The sequence below is a fragment of the Eurosta solidaginis genome, chromosome 4 (assembly GCF_040869045.1).
Source record: "Eurosta solidaginis isolate ZX-2024a chromosome 4, ASM4086904v1, whole genome shotgun sequence".
NCBI classification, from domain to species: domain Eukaryota; kingdom Metazoa; phylum Arthropoda; class Insecta; order Diptera; family Tephritidae; genus Eurosta; species Eurosta solidaginis.
In genome coordinates, this window is record NC_090322.1 from 193,163,002 (window position 1) to 193,177,610 (window position 14,609).

At 41.8% G+C, this 14,609-nt stretch overlaps 2 protein-coding genes across 5 annotated transcripts in view; one reads left to right on the forward strand and one right to left on the reverse strand.

Moving 5' to 3' along the window:
* mRNA-cap (mRNA-capping-enzyme) overlaps positions 1-1,675 on the forward strand; it is an 82,404-nt gene extending 80,729 nt beyond the window's left edge. The window contains exon 8 of the mRNA XM_067784389.1: positions 1,450-1,675. Within this exon, the coding sequence (XP_067640490.1) occupies positions 1,450-1,631 (182 nt within the window). The 3' untranslated portion in view covers positions 1,632-1,675. The remainder of the gene's footprint in view (positions 1-1,449) is intronic.
* Positions 1-11,803, reverse strand: part of Dus2 (Dihydrouridine synthase 2) — a 73,953-nt gene extending 62,150 nt beyond the window's left edge. For 2 of the 4 annotated variants that reach the window (XM_067784392.1, XM_067784390.1), the window contains exons 1-3: positions 11,216-11,482; positions 10,856-11,156; positions 10,667-10,788 (exon numbers count right to left, since the gene is read on the reverse strand). In XM_067784392.1, coding sequence (XP_067640493.1) covers positions 10,667-10,788; positions 10,856-11,156; positions 11,216-11,429 — 637 coding nt within the window. In that variant the 5' untranslated portion in view covers positions 11,430-11,482. The other 2 variants (XM_067784393.1, XM_067784394.1) reach the window with 2 other exon arrangements.
* Positions 11,804-14,609: the final 2,806 nt, after the last annotated feature.

A 14,609-nucleotide genomic window follows, 5' to 3' on the forward strand; every position in this document is an offset into this window, starting at 1 on the left:
CTCATTATTGCAAGGACTCTATCCTCACAATTTGTTACAATATAAGTCCTCAATACATAATCCTTCCAAAGACTTTACTCGACTCTGCGCCACGTATGCTTGGCCCTCCTCCAACTCCAAAATAGTTTGATGTCACTTCTACCGGACTGCATGTAATATTTGTTCCAAATATGAGCCAAATCGGACATCATAGGTCGCTTTCTATTCATGTATGTATTATGTGTTCCACATATGGACCAAATCGGACCACAAATAGGATTTATTTAATATCTCGATCTTTGCGCCACCTAGCGCCGATTTTTTTTTCATAGGTCACTTTCTATTCTTGTATGTATTATGTGTTCCAAATATGAGTCAAACCGGACCACAAATACGATTTTTGTGAATATCTAGATCCTTGCTTTCTATTCTTGTATGTATTATGTCTTCCAAATATGAGCCAAATCGGACCACAAATACGATTTTTTTTTTAATATCTCGATCCTTGCGCCACCTAGCGTCGATTTTTTTCACATGTCGCTTTCTATTCATGTATGTATTATGTGTTCCAAATATGAGCCAAATCGGACCACAAATACGACAGCAATTTTTTTCTTATTATGTCATCGGGTTCGGAACTATATTCAAAGTTTCAACCTTGTAGCTTATCGGGAAGTTACTTAAATTTCAATTACAAAATTCGTGCCAACCAGCCTGTCAAGCCAAGCTAAATAAAACCGTTTAATTAAAAACGGCGATTACTACACCTTCTGGCATGTTTGAGTTCATTCGAATGCCTTTCGGCTTGAGGCACTCAGCACAAACTTTTCAAAGATTCATCAATGAAGTTGTAGGTGAATTAGATTTTGTTTTCACGTACATTGATGATCTTTTAGTTGCAAATGAGAAGAGCAATATTTTAAAGATCTCCGTATACTTTTTGAACGTTTGTCTGATTGTGGTTTGAATGTTAAACAAAATAAATGCATCTGAAAATAGAATAAAAGCTATTCGAGATTTTGAACTACCAATATCCATTAAACCAACACAAAAGTTTATTGGTGTGATTAATTATTACCATAGATATATTTCACAATTAGCAGAATTTACTGGAGTTATATATGATTTAATTAATAAATCAAGTAAAAAGCGAGACAAAATTCTAGTTTGGGATGATAAATCTATTAAAGCGTTTGAATGCATTAAAGATAAATTTGCATCTAAGGTCTTTTTAAAGCATTTTAGAAAAGATGCAAAATTGACTTTAACTGTAGATGCATCCAATACGGTAGTCGGTGGAATTCTACAACAAAATTTTAAGAATAAATCTGAGCCTCTCGCATTCTATTCGAAGAAACTTTCCCCAGCTGAAATTAAATATAGTGCTTTTGATAGAGAACTATTAGCAATTTATCTTAATATTAAACATTTTCTTTCTTTCTCAACACCTGACTGACAATGACCATACAGCTGATTTTGGGAACGCAAAAATTTTAGATGTTGAGAGAAGATGCAAAAGGAGGATGACACTGGAAAGTCTCCGCATCCAACAACATATGACGAATGTCATGAATTTGAAAGAAGACATTGACAATACAAATAGCGCTTATACAGCAATAATAAAAAATGATAAAAACAAAAATAGAAAATAAGAAAAATTAATGTGTCGATTGTCCTGTGATATTATTGTGTTTGTACAACTAATTAAATTATTGTGAGTTAATGTTTTAATGTTGATTTTGTAATGTTTATTGAAAATAATGATTACTTTTGTATTTTCATGTTGTTTGTTTGAAAATAAATAGACTTCCTGATGATGACGCGGATGCGTCGAAATGCATAGAAGAGAGAAGTAAAAACTCTTGGTTTTTTCTTTATACATATCAAAACAGCTCCAACCCAGCAAACATTTTCATAAAGAATTTGGTCCAATCAACATATTAAACATTTTCGATACCTATTAGAAGGACGAGAATTCACTGTGTTTAGTGATCATAAGCCCTTAATTTTCGCTCTCAATTCAAAAACTGAACGAAATCCACGACAAACCAGACATCTTGAATTTATTGGACAAGTGATATTCAGCATATTACTGGACAAGCAAATGTGGTAGCTGATACTTTATCTAGGGCATTTGAAATAGAGGCAATTCAAAATTAACTTAATTTTAAAATTTTAGAAAAACAACAGCAACAAGATGATGAACTAAACAATCTTTTATCTCAACAATCAATTTAAAATTGATTAAAATTCCTCATTTAAATTTCAATATATGGAGTGATTCATCCGGAGATTTTCCTAAGACCGTTCGTTCCAAATAATTTATGCAAAACAGTATTTTATAAGTTACATGGGATAGTGCATCCGGGTACTAAAGCCACTCGCCGTCTAATTATTAAAAAATATTTTTGGCCAAACATGAATAAAGAAATTAATGGATGGTCCAAAGAATGTATTAGTTGTAAAAAATCTAAACTTTATCGACATACGAAGTCACCAGTTAGTAAAATTTCAATACCGAACAAAAGATTCGAACATATTCATTTATATATTGTAGTACCTTTACCTATTTGAAAGGGACATCGCTATATTTTGACTATTATCGATAGGTTCACACGTTGGCCAGAAGCATACGGATTAAGGGAAATTTCTGCAGAAGCAATTGCAAATAAATTTTTACGTGAATATATATATACCTCGGTTTGGTGTACCTCTAGAAATAACTACTTATCAGGGTGCCCAAGGTAGGTAGGTTGAACTGACCGGTCCATGAGGACCTCGCATAGACTGATGTGAGTCCGTAGTGTTACCAGCAGTTTTTTTTAACGACCAAACTGAAAAACCCTATTAAAAGCCAGGACCTATGTTATAAAATAACTCCGTCCTCTTGGCAAATACTAGAAGCTTCCTAGGACTTAAGCCACTTGCTGCTTCTAGATCTGACAGCTGTATCACGCAGGGCAAGAGCACAGAACGTGCTCGATCGTTTCCTCCTCCAACCCGCACTTCCTACATCTGCTATCACTGACCAAGCCTAGTTTAAAGGCATGTGACGCCAGAAGGCAGTGTCCAGTCAGAATACCCGTCATGAGTCTACAGTCCTCTCTTTTTAATGAGAGGAGCAACTGTGTAAGTCTAAGGTTGTAAGACCTACACATAATCTTCGACACTTTACAGCCCCGCGCTTGAACCCACGCCTTTCCCGCTTGGTTGATCATGTGCACCTCTCGACTTCGCTTAATCTCGCCCAATCTAATTGGGACATCTACGGAGCAAGCTTCAAGGGATGCGCCCTTTTTAGCTAGTTCGTCCACTTTTTCATTCCCATCTATTCCCATATGCCCTGGGACCCAATATAGATGTATGCTTCTCCCTGTCCCGATTCTCTCCAGAGACTGCTTACACTCTAACACGCATTTAAATGCTGTGCTATGCGAGACTATTGCCTTAATTGCTGCTTGACTGTCAATATAAAAGTTAACACGGTTGCAGCTTAAGCTATTCTCTTCCAGGGTTTCTACTGCTTTGGTTACGGCTAATATTTCCGCTTGGAAAACGCTACAGTAATCCGGCAGCCTGTAGGATCTGCTTATTTCCGGATCAGCGCAATATACCGCAGACCCTACTCCTTCCACTACTTTGGAACCATCGGTGTACACATGTATCGCCTCGTCCGCCATTTGCGCACCCTTGCGCCAACCGTCCACCTCTATTGTGGCCTTAAGATCTCCCTCGAAGCGCAGATAGGGAATCATGTAGTCTGTTCGTCTTGTGATTGATGACGCTATACTACTATGGCCATATGGTCGACGCTCAAGCTGCCCCGAAGCACCGAGCCTGGTTGCGGTCGTTAACGCTTTGTTCTTTGCTATCAGGTCTACAGGTGGGATGTGCAGCCGTCGGGGTTGTTTTCAGGGCTCCCGTAATGCTAAGCATCGATAGTCTGCATACCCCCTCTAATTTTTTGAGGTATGTTGTTTTTTGTGTGGCTTTCCACCAAACAAGAACTCCATAGTATAGAATAGGGCTTACAATCGCTGTAAAAACCCAATGAGAAAGAGAGGGCGATAGGCCCCACGTACACCCCAGCATTCTTTTACATGCATAGAGTGCCGTTGAGGCCTTCTTGACCCTCTCCTCCACGTTGAGCTTCCATGACAGCTTACTGTCTAGGATGATTCCTAAATATTTTGTGCAAGGTTTCTCCTGTCAGGTCACCCCTCCTAACTTAGGCCTGGTCCAATTTGGGACCTTGTACCTCTTTGTAAACAAGACCATATCCGTCTTCTCCGCATTGACTTTCAACCCGACATGTTGTTGTTGTTGTTGTTGTAGCGATAAGGTTGCTCCCCGAAGGCTTTGGGGAGTGTTATCGATGTGATGGTCCTTTGCCGGATACAGATCCGGTACGCTCCGGTAACACAGCATCATTAAAGTGCTAGCCCGACCATCTTGGGAACGATTTATGTGGCCACGTTAAACCTTCAGGCCATCCCTCCCTCCCCACCCCAAGTTCCTTGAGGAGCTTGGGGTCGCCAGAGCCTCGTCTGTTAGTGAAACAGGATTCGCCGCGGATAGGTGAGGTTGACAATTGGGTTTGGAGAAGCTATATATTGCGCTGGCAACCTGAAGGGTTGCGCTACACAGCCCCTTTAATCTGGCATTTTAGTCGCCTCTTACGACAGGCATACCTACCGCGGGTATATTCTGACCCCCTAACCCGCTGGGGGTTTCAACCCGACATTAGATGCCCAAGTATGAATATCGCGAAGCGCCCGATCCATCAAAGAACTAATCGTTGGAAGGCACTTTCCACTTATGACAATTGCAACGTCATCTGCGTAAGCCGTAAGTTTTACGGGTCCCTCATCGAATTGCCTGAGCAGTTGGTTGATGACCAGCGTCCACAGCAGAGGTGATAGCACCCCTCCCTGCGGCGTGCCCTTGTCCACTGATTTCGTGGCCCCGTACAATCCCCATTGTGATGTAATCTTTCTGCAATTTAACATGCAGCCGATCCATCTGATTAAGGCAGGATGTACTTTAATGTAATTAAGACCATCCATAATCGCCCATTTTGCAACATTATTGAAAGCTCCGGCAATGTCCAAGAAGACTCCTAGAGCATACTCCTTATATTCCAGGGATTTCTCTATGCTTATTACCACCCTATGCAATGAAGTGTCTACCAACTTGCCTTTGGTGTACGCATGCTGTGTTGTGGAGAGCAGCTTTTCATCCACGTTGGACTTTATGTACACATCCATCAGCCTCTCAAAGGTTTTGAGCAGAAATGATGTTAAGCTAATGGGTCTATAGTCTTTGGGATACACGTGACCGATCTTCCCCGCCTTTGGTAGAAAAGCTACACGAGCAGTTCTCCAAGAGTGCGGTACATGATTCAGTCGTATGCACCCATCGAATATTATTTTAAGCCATTCCACGACCGCCCTACTTGAGACTTGTAGCATGGCCGGGAATATACCATCTGGGCCCGGCGATTTAAACTTAGAAAACGTCTTCACTGCCCACTCGATCTTGGTATCGGTCACCAAGCCCGGCACTACTAGCTCCGTGATCGAAGTGTGAGTGATGTCTGCTGGCTCCTCTAAACCGTCTCCCGATGGGAAATGTGTATCGAGAAGCACCTCAAGGGATTCCTCACTATTACGTGACCATTCCCCCTTCTCTTTCTTTATTAGTCCCTGAACTATGTTTCCCTTTGCTAGGACTTTTTTCAACCGTGCTGTTTCGCTGGAGCACTCTATGCCCGTACAGAAACTTTTCCATGAGTTTCTCTTCGCCCTGGTAATTTCACGCTTGTAGATCCTCAGTATATCCCTGCACTCGTCCCGACACGCTTCGCTTTCCGCGGTCTTTGCGAGCTTAAACATTTCTTTTACCTGTCTTCTTAGAAGATTCAGCTCATTGCTCCACCATGGCGGCTTTGCTTTTCCTCTGAATCTTCTTAGAGGGCAAGCTTTGTTATACGCAGTCATAAGCGTCCTTGTTAGGAATCCATTCGACTCCTCCAGTTCCTCTACATTAGCAACCTCTTTGGGTTGTCCCAGTTTTGTTTCTACATGTTCCTGGAATTTAGTCCAGTTCGTTGACCTAGGGTTTCTAAAGGTTCCTCCCTTCTCTACCCTCTTTAGGGGGATGTTGAAGCTGATATACGCATGGTCGGAGAAGGATGGTCTATCAAGAACCATCCAATCATACCTTGATATATCACGCTCGGAGCTTAATGTAATATCCAGAACATTGCTGTGTGTTGGACCAATGTATGTATGGACATTTCCCCTGTTGGCTATCTGCAAATTAGTTTGCAGGATGTAACAAAACAGAGATTCGCCTCTCTCGTTCGTATCTGCTCTTCCCCACGCATTGTGGTGCGCATTTGCATCTGCGCCTATGACCAACCGCCCTTTGCGCCCTTCCTCCTGTACTAGCCTTTTGCACTCCATCGGTGGGACCTCCGCAGCATGGGCCATGTAGCAGGACGCCAGGATAAATGCCTGCTTATTCTTTTGCTCAACGGCCACCGCTACTCAGTGGTGTAATTAAGCAGCATATATGAATGCAGCTGTTTCCTTACCATTACTACAGCTCGCACCCGTCCTTCCGTTTGCGCGTAGTAAACGCCAAACCCGCGCGCGCTAAGTCCAGAAACCTTTCCTCCCGATGAGAGCCACGGCTCCTGGATCAGCGCCACGTCAAACGAACCCTCCTCAAGGGTTAGGAGGAGTTCGCTCGACGCCACTTTACTGTGTTGGAGGTTTATCTGTAGGACTCGCAGCACCATTGGGCTGTTTGTCCCCCTCCAGTACCTTCGTCTTGACGTCTTCGTCCTCCCCTTGCCCTTTTGGTTTAGAGTATTCGAGGTCCCCTTCAGCCTCTCGTGACTGTTGTGCAGGCTGTTCCTCTGTGCGAGTCACAGCACTATTTAGCGGCTGGTCCTCTTCTAGCACGTTCGTGGTGACGTCGGGGACATCCACCTGTCTTTTTTCCCTTAGGCTTTTGAGGTCCTTTTCGACTTCGCCCACCTCTAGCGTGTTAGGGTTTTTATCCTCGGGACTTATTTTCCTGAGTCGCATGTAAATTTTGCCAGTGCCAAAGGACATTTTACCAAGCTGCGTGTACAAAATATCCTCCGTCTGCTTGTTTATATGGAAGATGTAGAACTGACCATCCTCGGTAGGCCGAGATACAGTAAGTACTTTCCAATCCTGTGTCGGTATGTTCGGATTCTGATTCTGCATAAGTCGCAGTGTATCCTCCGACTTCATCACGCATGGTATCCATACCTTAACTTTTGGTACCGTGGGGATTTGCGCTTTATCCACCACCTAAAACCGCGCGTGCCTTGCCTTTGGAGGTTTGGAACCGCAAGCTCGCGATGTTGTCGCACGCTATCATTTTCACACCATTATACCATCCCCCCGAATCAAAGGTTGGAAGGGGCTTACTTGGTTGTTCCCGCATCATCTTAAGCACTAAGCTAATAAGCTCCCTTTCCACAGATCTCCACCTTTCAGTAGTCATTTGTCCGAAAGGACTGCTACGATCAACCAGCGCCACAGTCAGTGACTGCTTCGCCACATCACTTATCTTCTCGGGAAAAGCAGGAGTCTTAGTGTTATCTCCCTTTGGCACCTCCGATAAAGCCGGAGTCTTAGCGTTAACTCCCTTTAGCGCCTCCGAGAAAGCCGGAGTCTTAGCGTTATCTCCCTTTGGCTTATCTCCTACTTCCTTAATTGGAACTTCCCTCTGACTCGCAGCTTTCGAAGTAGTTGCTACCTCGCTATTGGAGCCCATCTGTCTTACAGCTTTGGGCCTACTTGTCTTGTCTATGCGACTGCCCTGCCTCGCGGCTCTAACACTGGGTCCTTTCTGCCTCTTGAAAGCAGGCTCGTCGCCTTCCGCCGAACGTTGCCTATTCATTCTGCCATTCGACGCTTCTTCCTCCTCGTACCGATTGCAGAACCGAGGGTTTCTCGCAGCAAACCTTTTGAACTGCCTTCGACCTACTTCTACCGCTTCATGGGCCCATTCCAAGCGTTCGATCTCCACTTCTGTTGGGTCGACCACTGCTCCCAAGCGTTGTACAATTCTTAGTGCTGCACGGTACTGCGAGAGAGCTCTTTTACTTCCTCTGCTCCGTACCCTTCTCCACTCTTCTACTCCGTTTTCATTTGTGTGCTTCTCCAACACGGAGTTCATTGAATCGGCACTACTCTCGCTCCCCGAGTCAGACGCATCGCTTAATTCGTATTTGTCGTCCTTGGATTGCGACTCAGTCCTCCTCTTTACATCGTTAATGAGTCGTTCATCTTGGTCGTACGACCACCTGCCCGACAAGACGGGCTTAGCGGTCCAGTATTATATACGGGGAAAGAACCGTCCGCCACAGCAGCGCCCCTTACTGTGGTAAGGCCATTAATACTTCCCGAGGTGGCCCGGTATCTGGAAGGCTCCGTTCGAATACAGCCGAATTTATCCCCTGGCTGCAAATCGTCCAATAGGCACGGTCCGCATAACACCCTGGATTAGGGGGTTGGCAGTTCTTGGTCACCGACATCCCGCCGCCCTTGTATGAGGCGAAACGGCGTAGATGTCAGTCCTAAACAGCTCCGCCTCATAGTCGGGCGCTGTGGAGTTCGGCTAAGCCCTCACACCAATGACAAGGTGCCTACCCTAGTGAGGGCAGGGTGCCCAATTTACTTCAAATTTTTTTACAGAATTAACAAGGTTATTAGGCAGTCATCAAATTACAACGTCAGCTTCTCATCCTCAAGCGAATGGCATTGTAGAGCGATTTCATAGACAATTGAAATATTCTTTAATGGCAACATATGGAACCAGAGATTGGTAAGGTGAGTTACCTCTAATACTGTTAGACTTGCGATCAGCATTTAAAGAAGAGATTTCAGCTACACCGGCGGAAATGGTTCTTGGACAAAATTAACGATTGCCTGGTGAACTTATTGTTAGAACATCTGAAAATTCATCGTCAAATGAAATTTTGGGTAAATTACGTGAAAAATTTATAAATGTTCATTCGAGTTTAAATCATCACAACTCTAATATTGGTATATACCTTCCGAGAGATTTACAAACATGTAAATTTGTTTTTGTTCGTTTAATTAATAAGCGTTTTTTACAACAACCGTATGAAGGTCCATACAAGGTACTTGAAAAAAAACAAGAAGTATTTTAAAATTGAAATTGAAATCAAAACTATTCCAATTGACAGGTTAAAGCCAGCAATTATTGAAACGATTGAAACAATGGAACAAAAAAGAATCGCCACGGGCTGTCTTATGTCCCCAGAACACCATCTACATAATTAGGCGAGAATACTCCCCATCAGGGAGAGAAATGAGATGCTAATCAGTTCCTGTTGAATACCCAGAAACCTGGGCATCCCAACAGGCATCTGATTGACGAGCCAACACCGCCTAGGGGCTTAAGGAGTCATCTCCGTAAGTATTATGAGGAAATACGGCACCTGAGAAAACAGCCGTATGAAGCGAAAAAACACAAGCAGGTACTCAGTGAACTCCACAAACACAGACGTCGGACCTCTATTCCAGGAATTGCCCGGTGAATCCTGTATTAAAAGAACAATACTCTAAACTTGCAGAGGAGGAACGCACATTCCCTAGGGAAACGCTAGTCAGTCTAGCTCAACTTCGATCTGAATACTGTAGGAGGTTAAACTATCCAGAATCAACCCCGACATACACAATGTATGCCCTGCTTGCAATGTGTCCCCACATGACACCAACCATCTCTTCAATTGTAATGTGGAACCAACGCGTCAAACACCCATCTCATTATGGTCCACCCCTGTTGAAACAGCAAGTTTCCTTGGACTCCCGTTAGAGGATATTAAGGACAATTTGTGATCGGTCAAACCTATTGGATGGGGCGAAGCACTGCTACAACAATAACAACTAACCCGTACGAATTGTGAGTGTAATAATGGTCCATATAATCAAAGTTGATGGATTCAAGTTGTCCCATCTTTCATCATATCAATGTTACTGCTATTGTAATTATATGTATAGAATAAATTCCTACTGATTAATGCAGGGATAGTACTTTCGTTGTATGAAACATACGTATGGATGTACAAATGTTTTTCTATGCATTCGGCATTATTACAACCATATGCACATAGAAGTAGTACAATGGGTGTAAAGTATGCATGCTCGCTGAGAAACTACACTGAGAAATAAACGCGCATTGATACTGGCATGGTTAAACCATGGATACTGGCATCCACACATAAATAGCTCAAATTCATGTTTCAAATATCGAAGTTTCTTGCATACATTTACAACTGGGTTGTTTGTTTTTTTGATTTCCTTTTGCTCTGAGATTGATTTTGGAATATTATATTGCCGAAAAACTTCAAAAAGAAATCATAACCGACCAGAAGAGGGAACAGTTATACCTTGTTTTTTTTTATCATGGTTACAACCCAGTATCGGTTATATTACCTATGTGACAATAAAGCTGGTTGCGAAGAAGTATACTGATTGATGATTTTTTCTTCTGAAATAATTTTATTGCTGATAGGGAAATTTTCTAAATCATGTTTAAACCATTTGAGCTAAGTTTGATGTTATATATGCTAATTTTCGCTAAAATTGCTTATGGAGGTGTAGTATCTACTCACCTGGATGTGGTGCGTGCTGAGGTCGTTCATCGCGTGTACGTGCGTGTACTGCTATAGCTGCAATGCCAGTACTAGCAAAGCGCTGCACTAAACGAATCGTATCGTTTATATCAGGCAATATTCTATTTAAAAAGATGTTAAAGTTAATACTGCGTCCGTCGCTTTCAATACACTTCAACTGTAATTCACCTAATTTTGCAGGTTACCGGTATGCTAAGATTTTGACATAAAGTTGTTAAAATCTTTTCGGCCTTTTCTGGTTGTCCAAGTAACGCTACACCCATACCACCTTTAATAGAGAATTCCTTTGGGCAACCCATATTAACATCTAGGCCAGCAATGTCGTGCTCGACTAACTTTCCCACGCTCAAGGCACGTTCCGCATCGCTGGTACCCAACTGCAGTACGACCTTTTGGCGTTCACTTGAACAGGTACGAAATACAATTGTACCATCACTACGATCTACAAAGTCAACGGTGCCCAAAGCAGCTAAATATATATTACAAGAAATAATTAAGTTGTGAATGACATTGTTATATTGCACTAACCATTAACACGTCGCTTGCACCGCATTAATTTCAAATCAATTAGTTCCTCTGTATATACAATGTCAGCGCCGAATTCGAGGGCCAACAGACGCATCGGTAATGTTCCAACTCGTACCATCGGTGCCATTATTACCTTGTTACGATAATCCAAAGGTATAATTTTCTCGCCCACAGTCATTTTTCGCAATAATTCTAGTAAGTGTTTCAAATTCATACATATATTTCGGGATATTTTACGTTGTAAATAAATAATTGTTATCCCATATTCCATACCATATTCCCTTTACGATCACTTTAAAGGGCAAATTAATGGTGACTTATAACCATAAAGCCATAACCAGATAAAACAGCTGATCGAACCTACCTTAAGGAAATCAATGTAATCGAGTTAGCGTTATGGTATTGCACCATTAATCGATTACATTGATTTCCATAAGGTAGGTTCGATCAGCTGTTTTATTTGGTTATGGCTTTATGGTTATAAGTCACCATTAATTCGGCCTTAAGGGCGAATTAATTGTGACTTATAACCATAAAGCCATAACCAGATAAAACAGCTGATCACACCTACCTTATAGAAATCAATGAAATCGAGTTATACTGTTTTCACACAGAAACTTAATGATCTCATTTCACCTGCTAATGGAATCGTAAATTTTTTGCTTTCACACAGAAGTATCTGCTCGATTAGTATGAAGGATGAGACAGAAAATCATGGCGGAACGATACAAGGTGGGAGCATGGTGACATACCGGGACTCAAGGGGTTGTGTAGCGCAATATATAGCTTCTCCAACCCAATTGTCAACCTCACCTTCGAGCGGCGAATCCCGTTTCACTAACAGACGAGGCTCTGGCGACCCCAAGCTCCTCATGGAACTTGGGGGTGGGGAGGGAGGGATGGCCTGAAGGTTTAATGTGGCCATATAAATCGTTCCCGAGATGGTCGGGCCAGCACCTTAATGGTGCTGTGTTACCGGAGCGTATCGGATCTGTATACGACAAAGGACCATCACATCGATAACACTCCCCAAAGCCTTCGGGGAGTAACTAATCGCTACAACAACAACAACAACAACATGGTGACATACCTACAAACAAAAAAATTCCATGTACTTGTAAATTCGATGGACAAATGTCAAAATCGTACTCCGCCGGTAGTTGATGTATCAAATCAAATAAAAAAGGTTCTAATCAGCTGTTCGATGCGGCCACCTTGTATCGTTTCGCCATGCAGACAATGACATTTGATTTGACAAATGACATTTTTAAGCACTGAACACACCAAAAACTAAGAAGCGGAAACGGAAGCGGAACGCTGCCAACAGAGTTGCATTGTGCTTTTGACTTCATTAGGCATTCGATTAGCTACTAATGAAATAATAATAGATTTGAATTTTGTAGGGAAGATTGAGCTCAATAAGCGTCTTAATGTAGAAAACCGCCTTTATTATTCAATAAGCCGTCTGTGTGGAATTAGTATTAGCGTTACGGTATGGCACCATTAATCGATTACATTAATTTCCATAAGGTAGGTTCGATCAGCTGCTTTATCTGGTTATGGCATTATGGTTATAAGTCAACATTAATTCGCCCTTTAGAAAGCACCCGAGAAATGGCCGAGAACAGAAGTCAGATAAATGATACATATAGTCGATATTTCGATGTTTTTATATCGATATTAGTTGGATAGCACCACAAATCAAACACAGAAGATTGCGCATTCACGAGTTCAAAATTGCTCCATTCTGCACAAATACGTCACACTTGACTGCTTCAACGAATGAGAGGAAAAAACAAGAGCCAAAGGAAAATGACGTAAAAATTGCCCATAAAGAACAGCTCATCTTTTGTTTACATGCGCAGTGCGTAATCTTGAGGTTGTGATTTGAGGATAGCACAATTCACACGCAGAACGAAGCAATTTTGAACTCGTGAACTCTTCTGTGTGTGATTTGTGGTGTATAGCACAAATCACGTACCCAGATTGTGCATTCACTAGTTCAAAATTGATTCTTTCTGCGCATCTACGTCACACTTGACTTCTTCAGCGAATGAAAGAAAGAGATAAAAAACAAGATCTAAAGGAAAATTACTTAAAATTGCCTTTAAAATAATGTTTACATGCGCAATGCGCCATCTTCTATAATTCCATCATGCTATCCACACACTTCTATAATTCCATCATGCTATACACACATGATGGAATAATAGAAGGTGGCGCATTGCGCATGTAAGCATTATTTTATGGGCAATTTTTACGTCATTTTCCTTTAGCTCTTGTTTTTGCTCTCTTTCTTTCATTCGCTGAAGCAGTCAACTGTGACGTAGATGCGCAGAACGAAGCAATTTTGAACTCTTGAACTCTTCTGTGTGTGATTTGTGGTGTATAGCACAAATCACCTACCCAGATTGCGCATCCACGAGTTCAAAATTGCTTCGTTCTGCGCACCTACGTCACACTTGACTGCTTCAGCGAATGAAAGAAAGAGAGAAAAAACAAGAGCTAAAGGAAAATGACGTGAAAATTGCCCATGAAAGAAAGTGAGAAAAAACAAGAGCTAAAGGTAAATGACGTATGAATTGCCCATAAAAAACAGCTGGGGGTCAATTCCCTAACTGTGAAAAACTGAAAAATGTACACTCATTGAAAACTCATTTGCACACACAATTTACACTTTAAATTTTCATGCCATTCTGTAAATTGTTGTGTACATTGTTTTGCTGAATGAGCGCTGAATGTCATTATGTCAAAGAGAAAATATTCATCAAACGCCATGAAAACAAAAAAGTCATTCTGCAACAGTGCGTATGAGTTTTGAATATCATGATAGTGTACACTGGCTTCCAAGAAAACTTACGAAGTTTTTATCAGTGAGTTTTTTTGTTCACAGTTTTGCTTTACAGAATAAGAATTTCAAAGTTTACACATTTTCTTGTGTACACTTTAAAGCTCAAAGTTAGCGAATAGGGCCCCTGATCTTTTGTTTACATTCGCAATGCGCAATCATAGTACATGTTTACAAGTATGATATGTATGATGTTATGGATTCGCATCTATGGTGGAAGCAGTAAGGAAGGCGGTCTGCATGATGTGGTGATACACAGTGGCTAGTCATTGTCGGCTGGGACGGGTCCTTGCCAACCTTACTGTTCCTGCGCCATAATCAGAAAAAAATGTCATATCATGCCTTTCAAAAAAACTGACACAACGCAGAACTAATTCAAAACGCTTACAAATTCAAAATGAAACGACATCCGGTCGAACCGGATGCCACGGACAGACCGTTAAAACTCAATTCAAAAAAAAAAAAAAAAACAAAATTAAAAAAAAAAACTAACGCAAAAAAAACTAACCGAACCGGAAATGACCGGTTACCACAAGTTTAAAATCA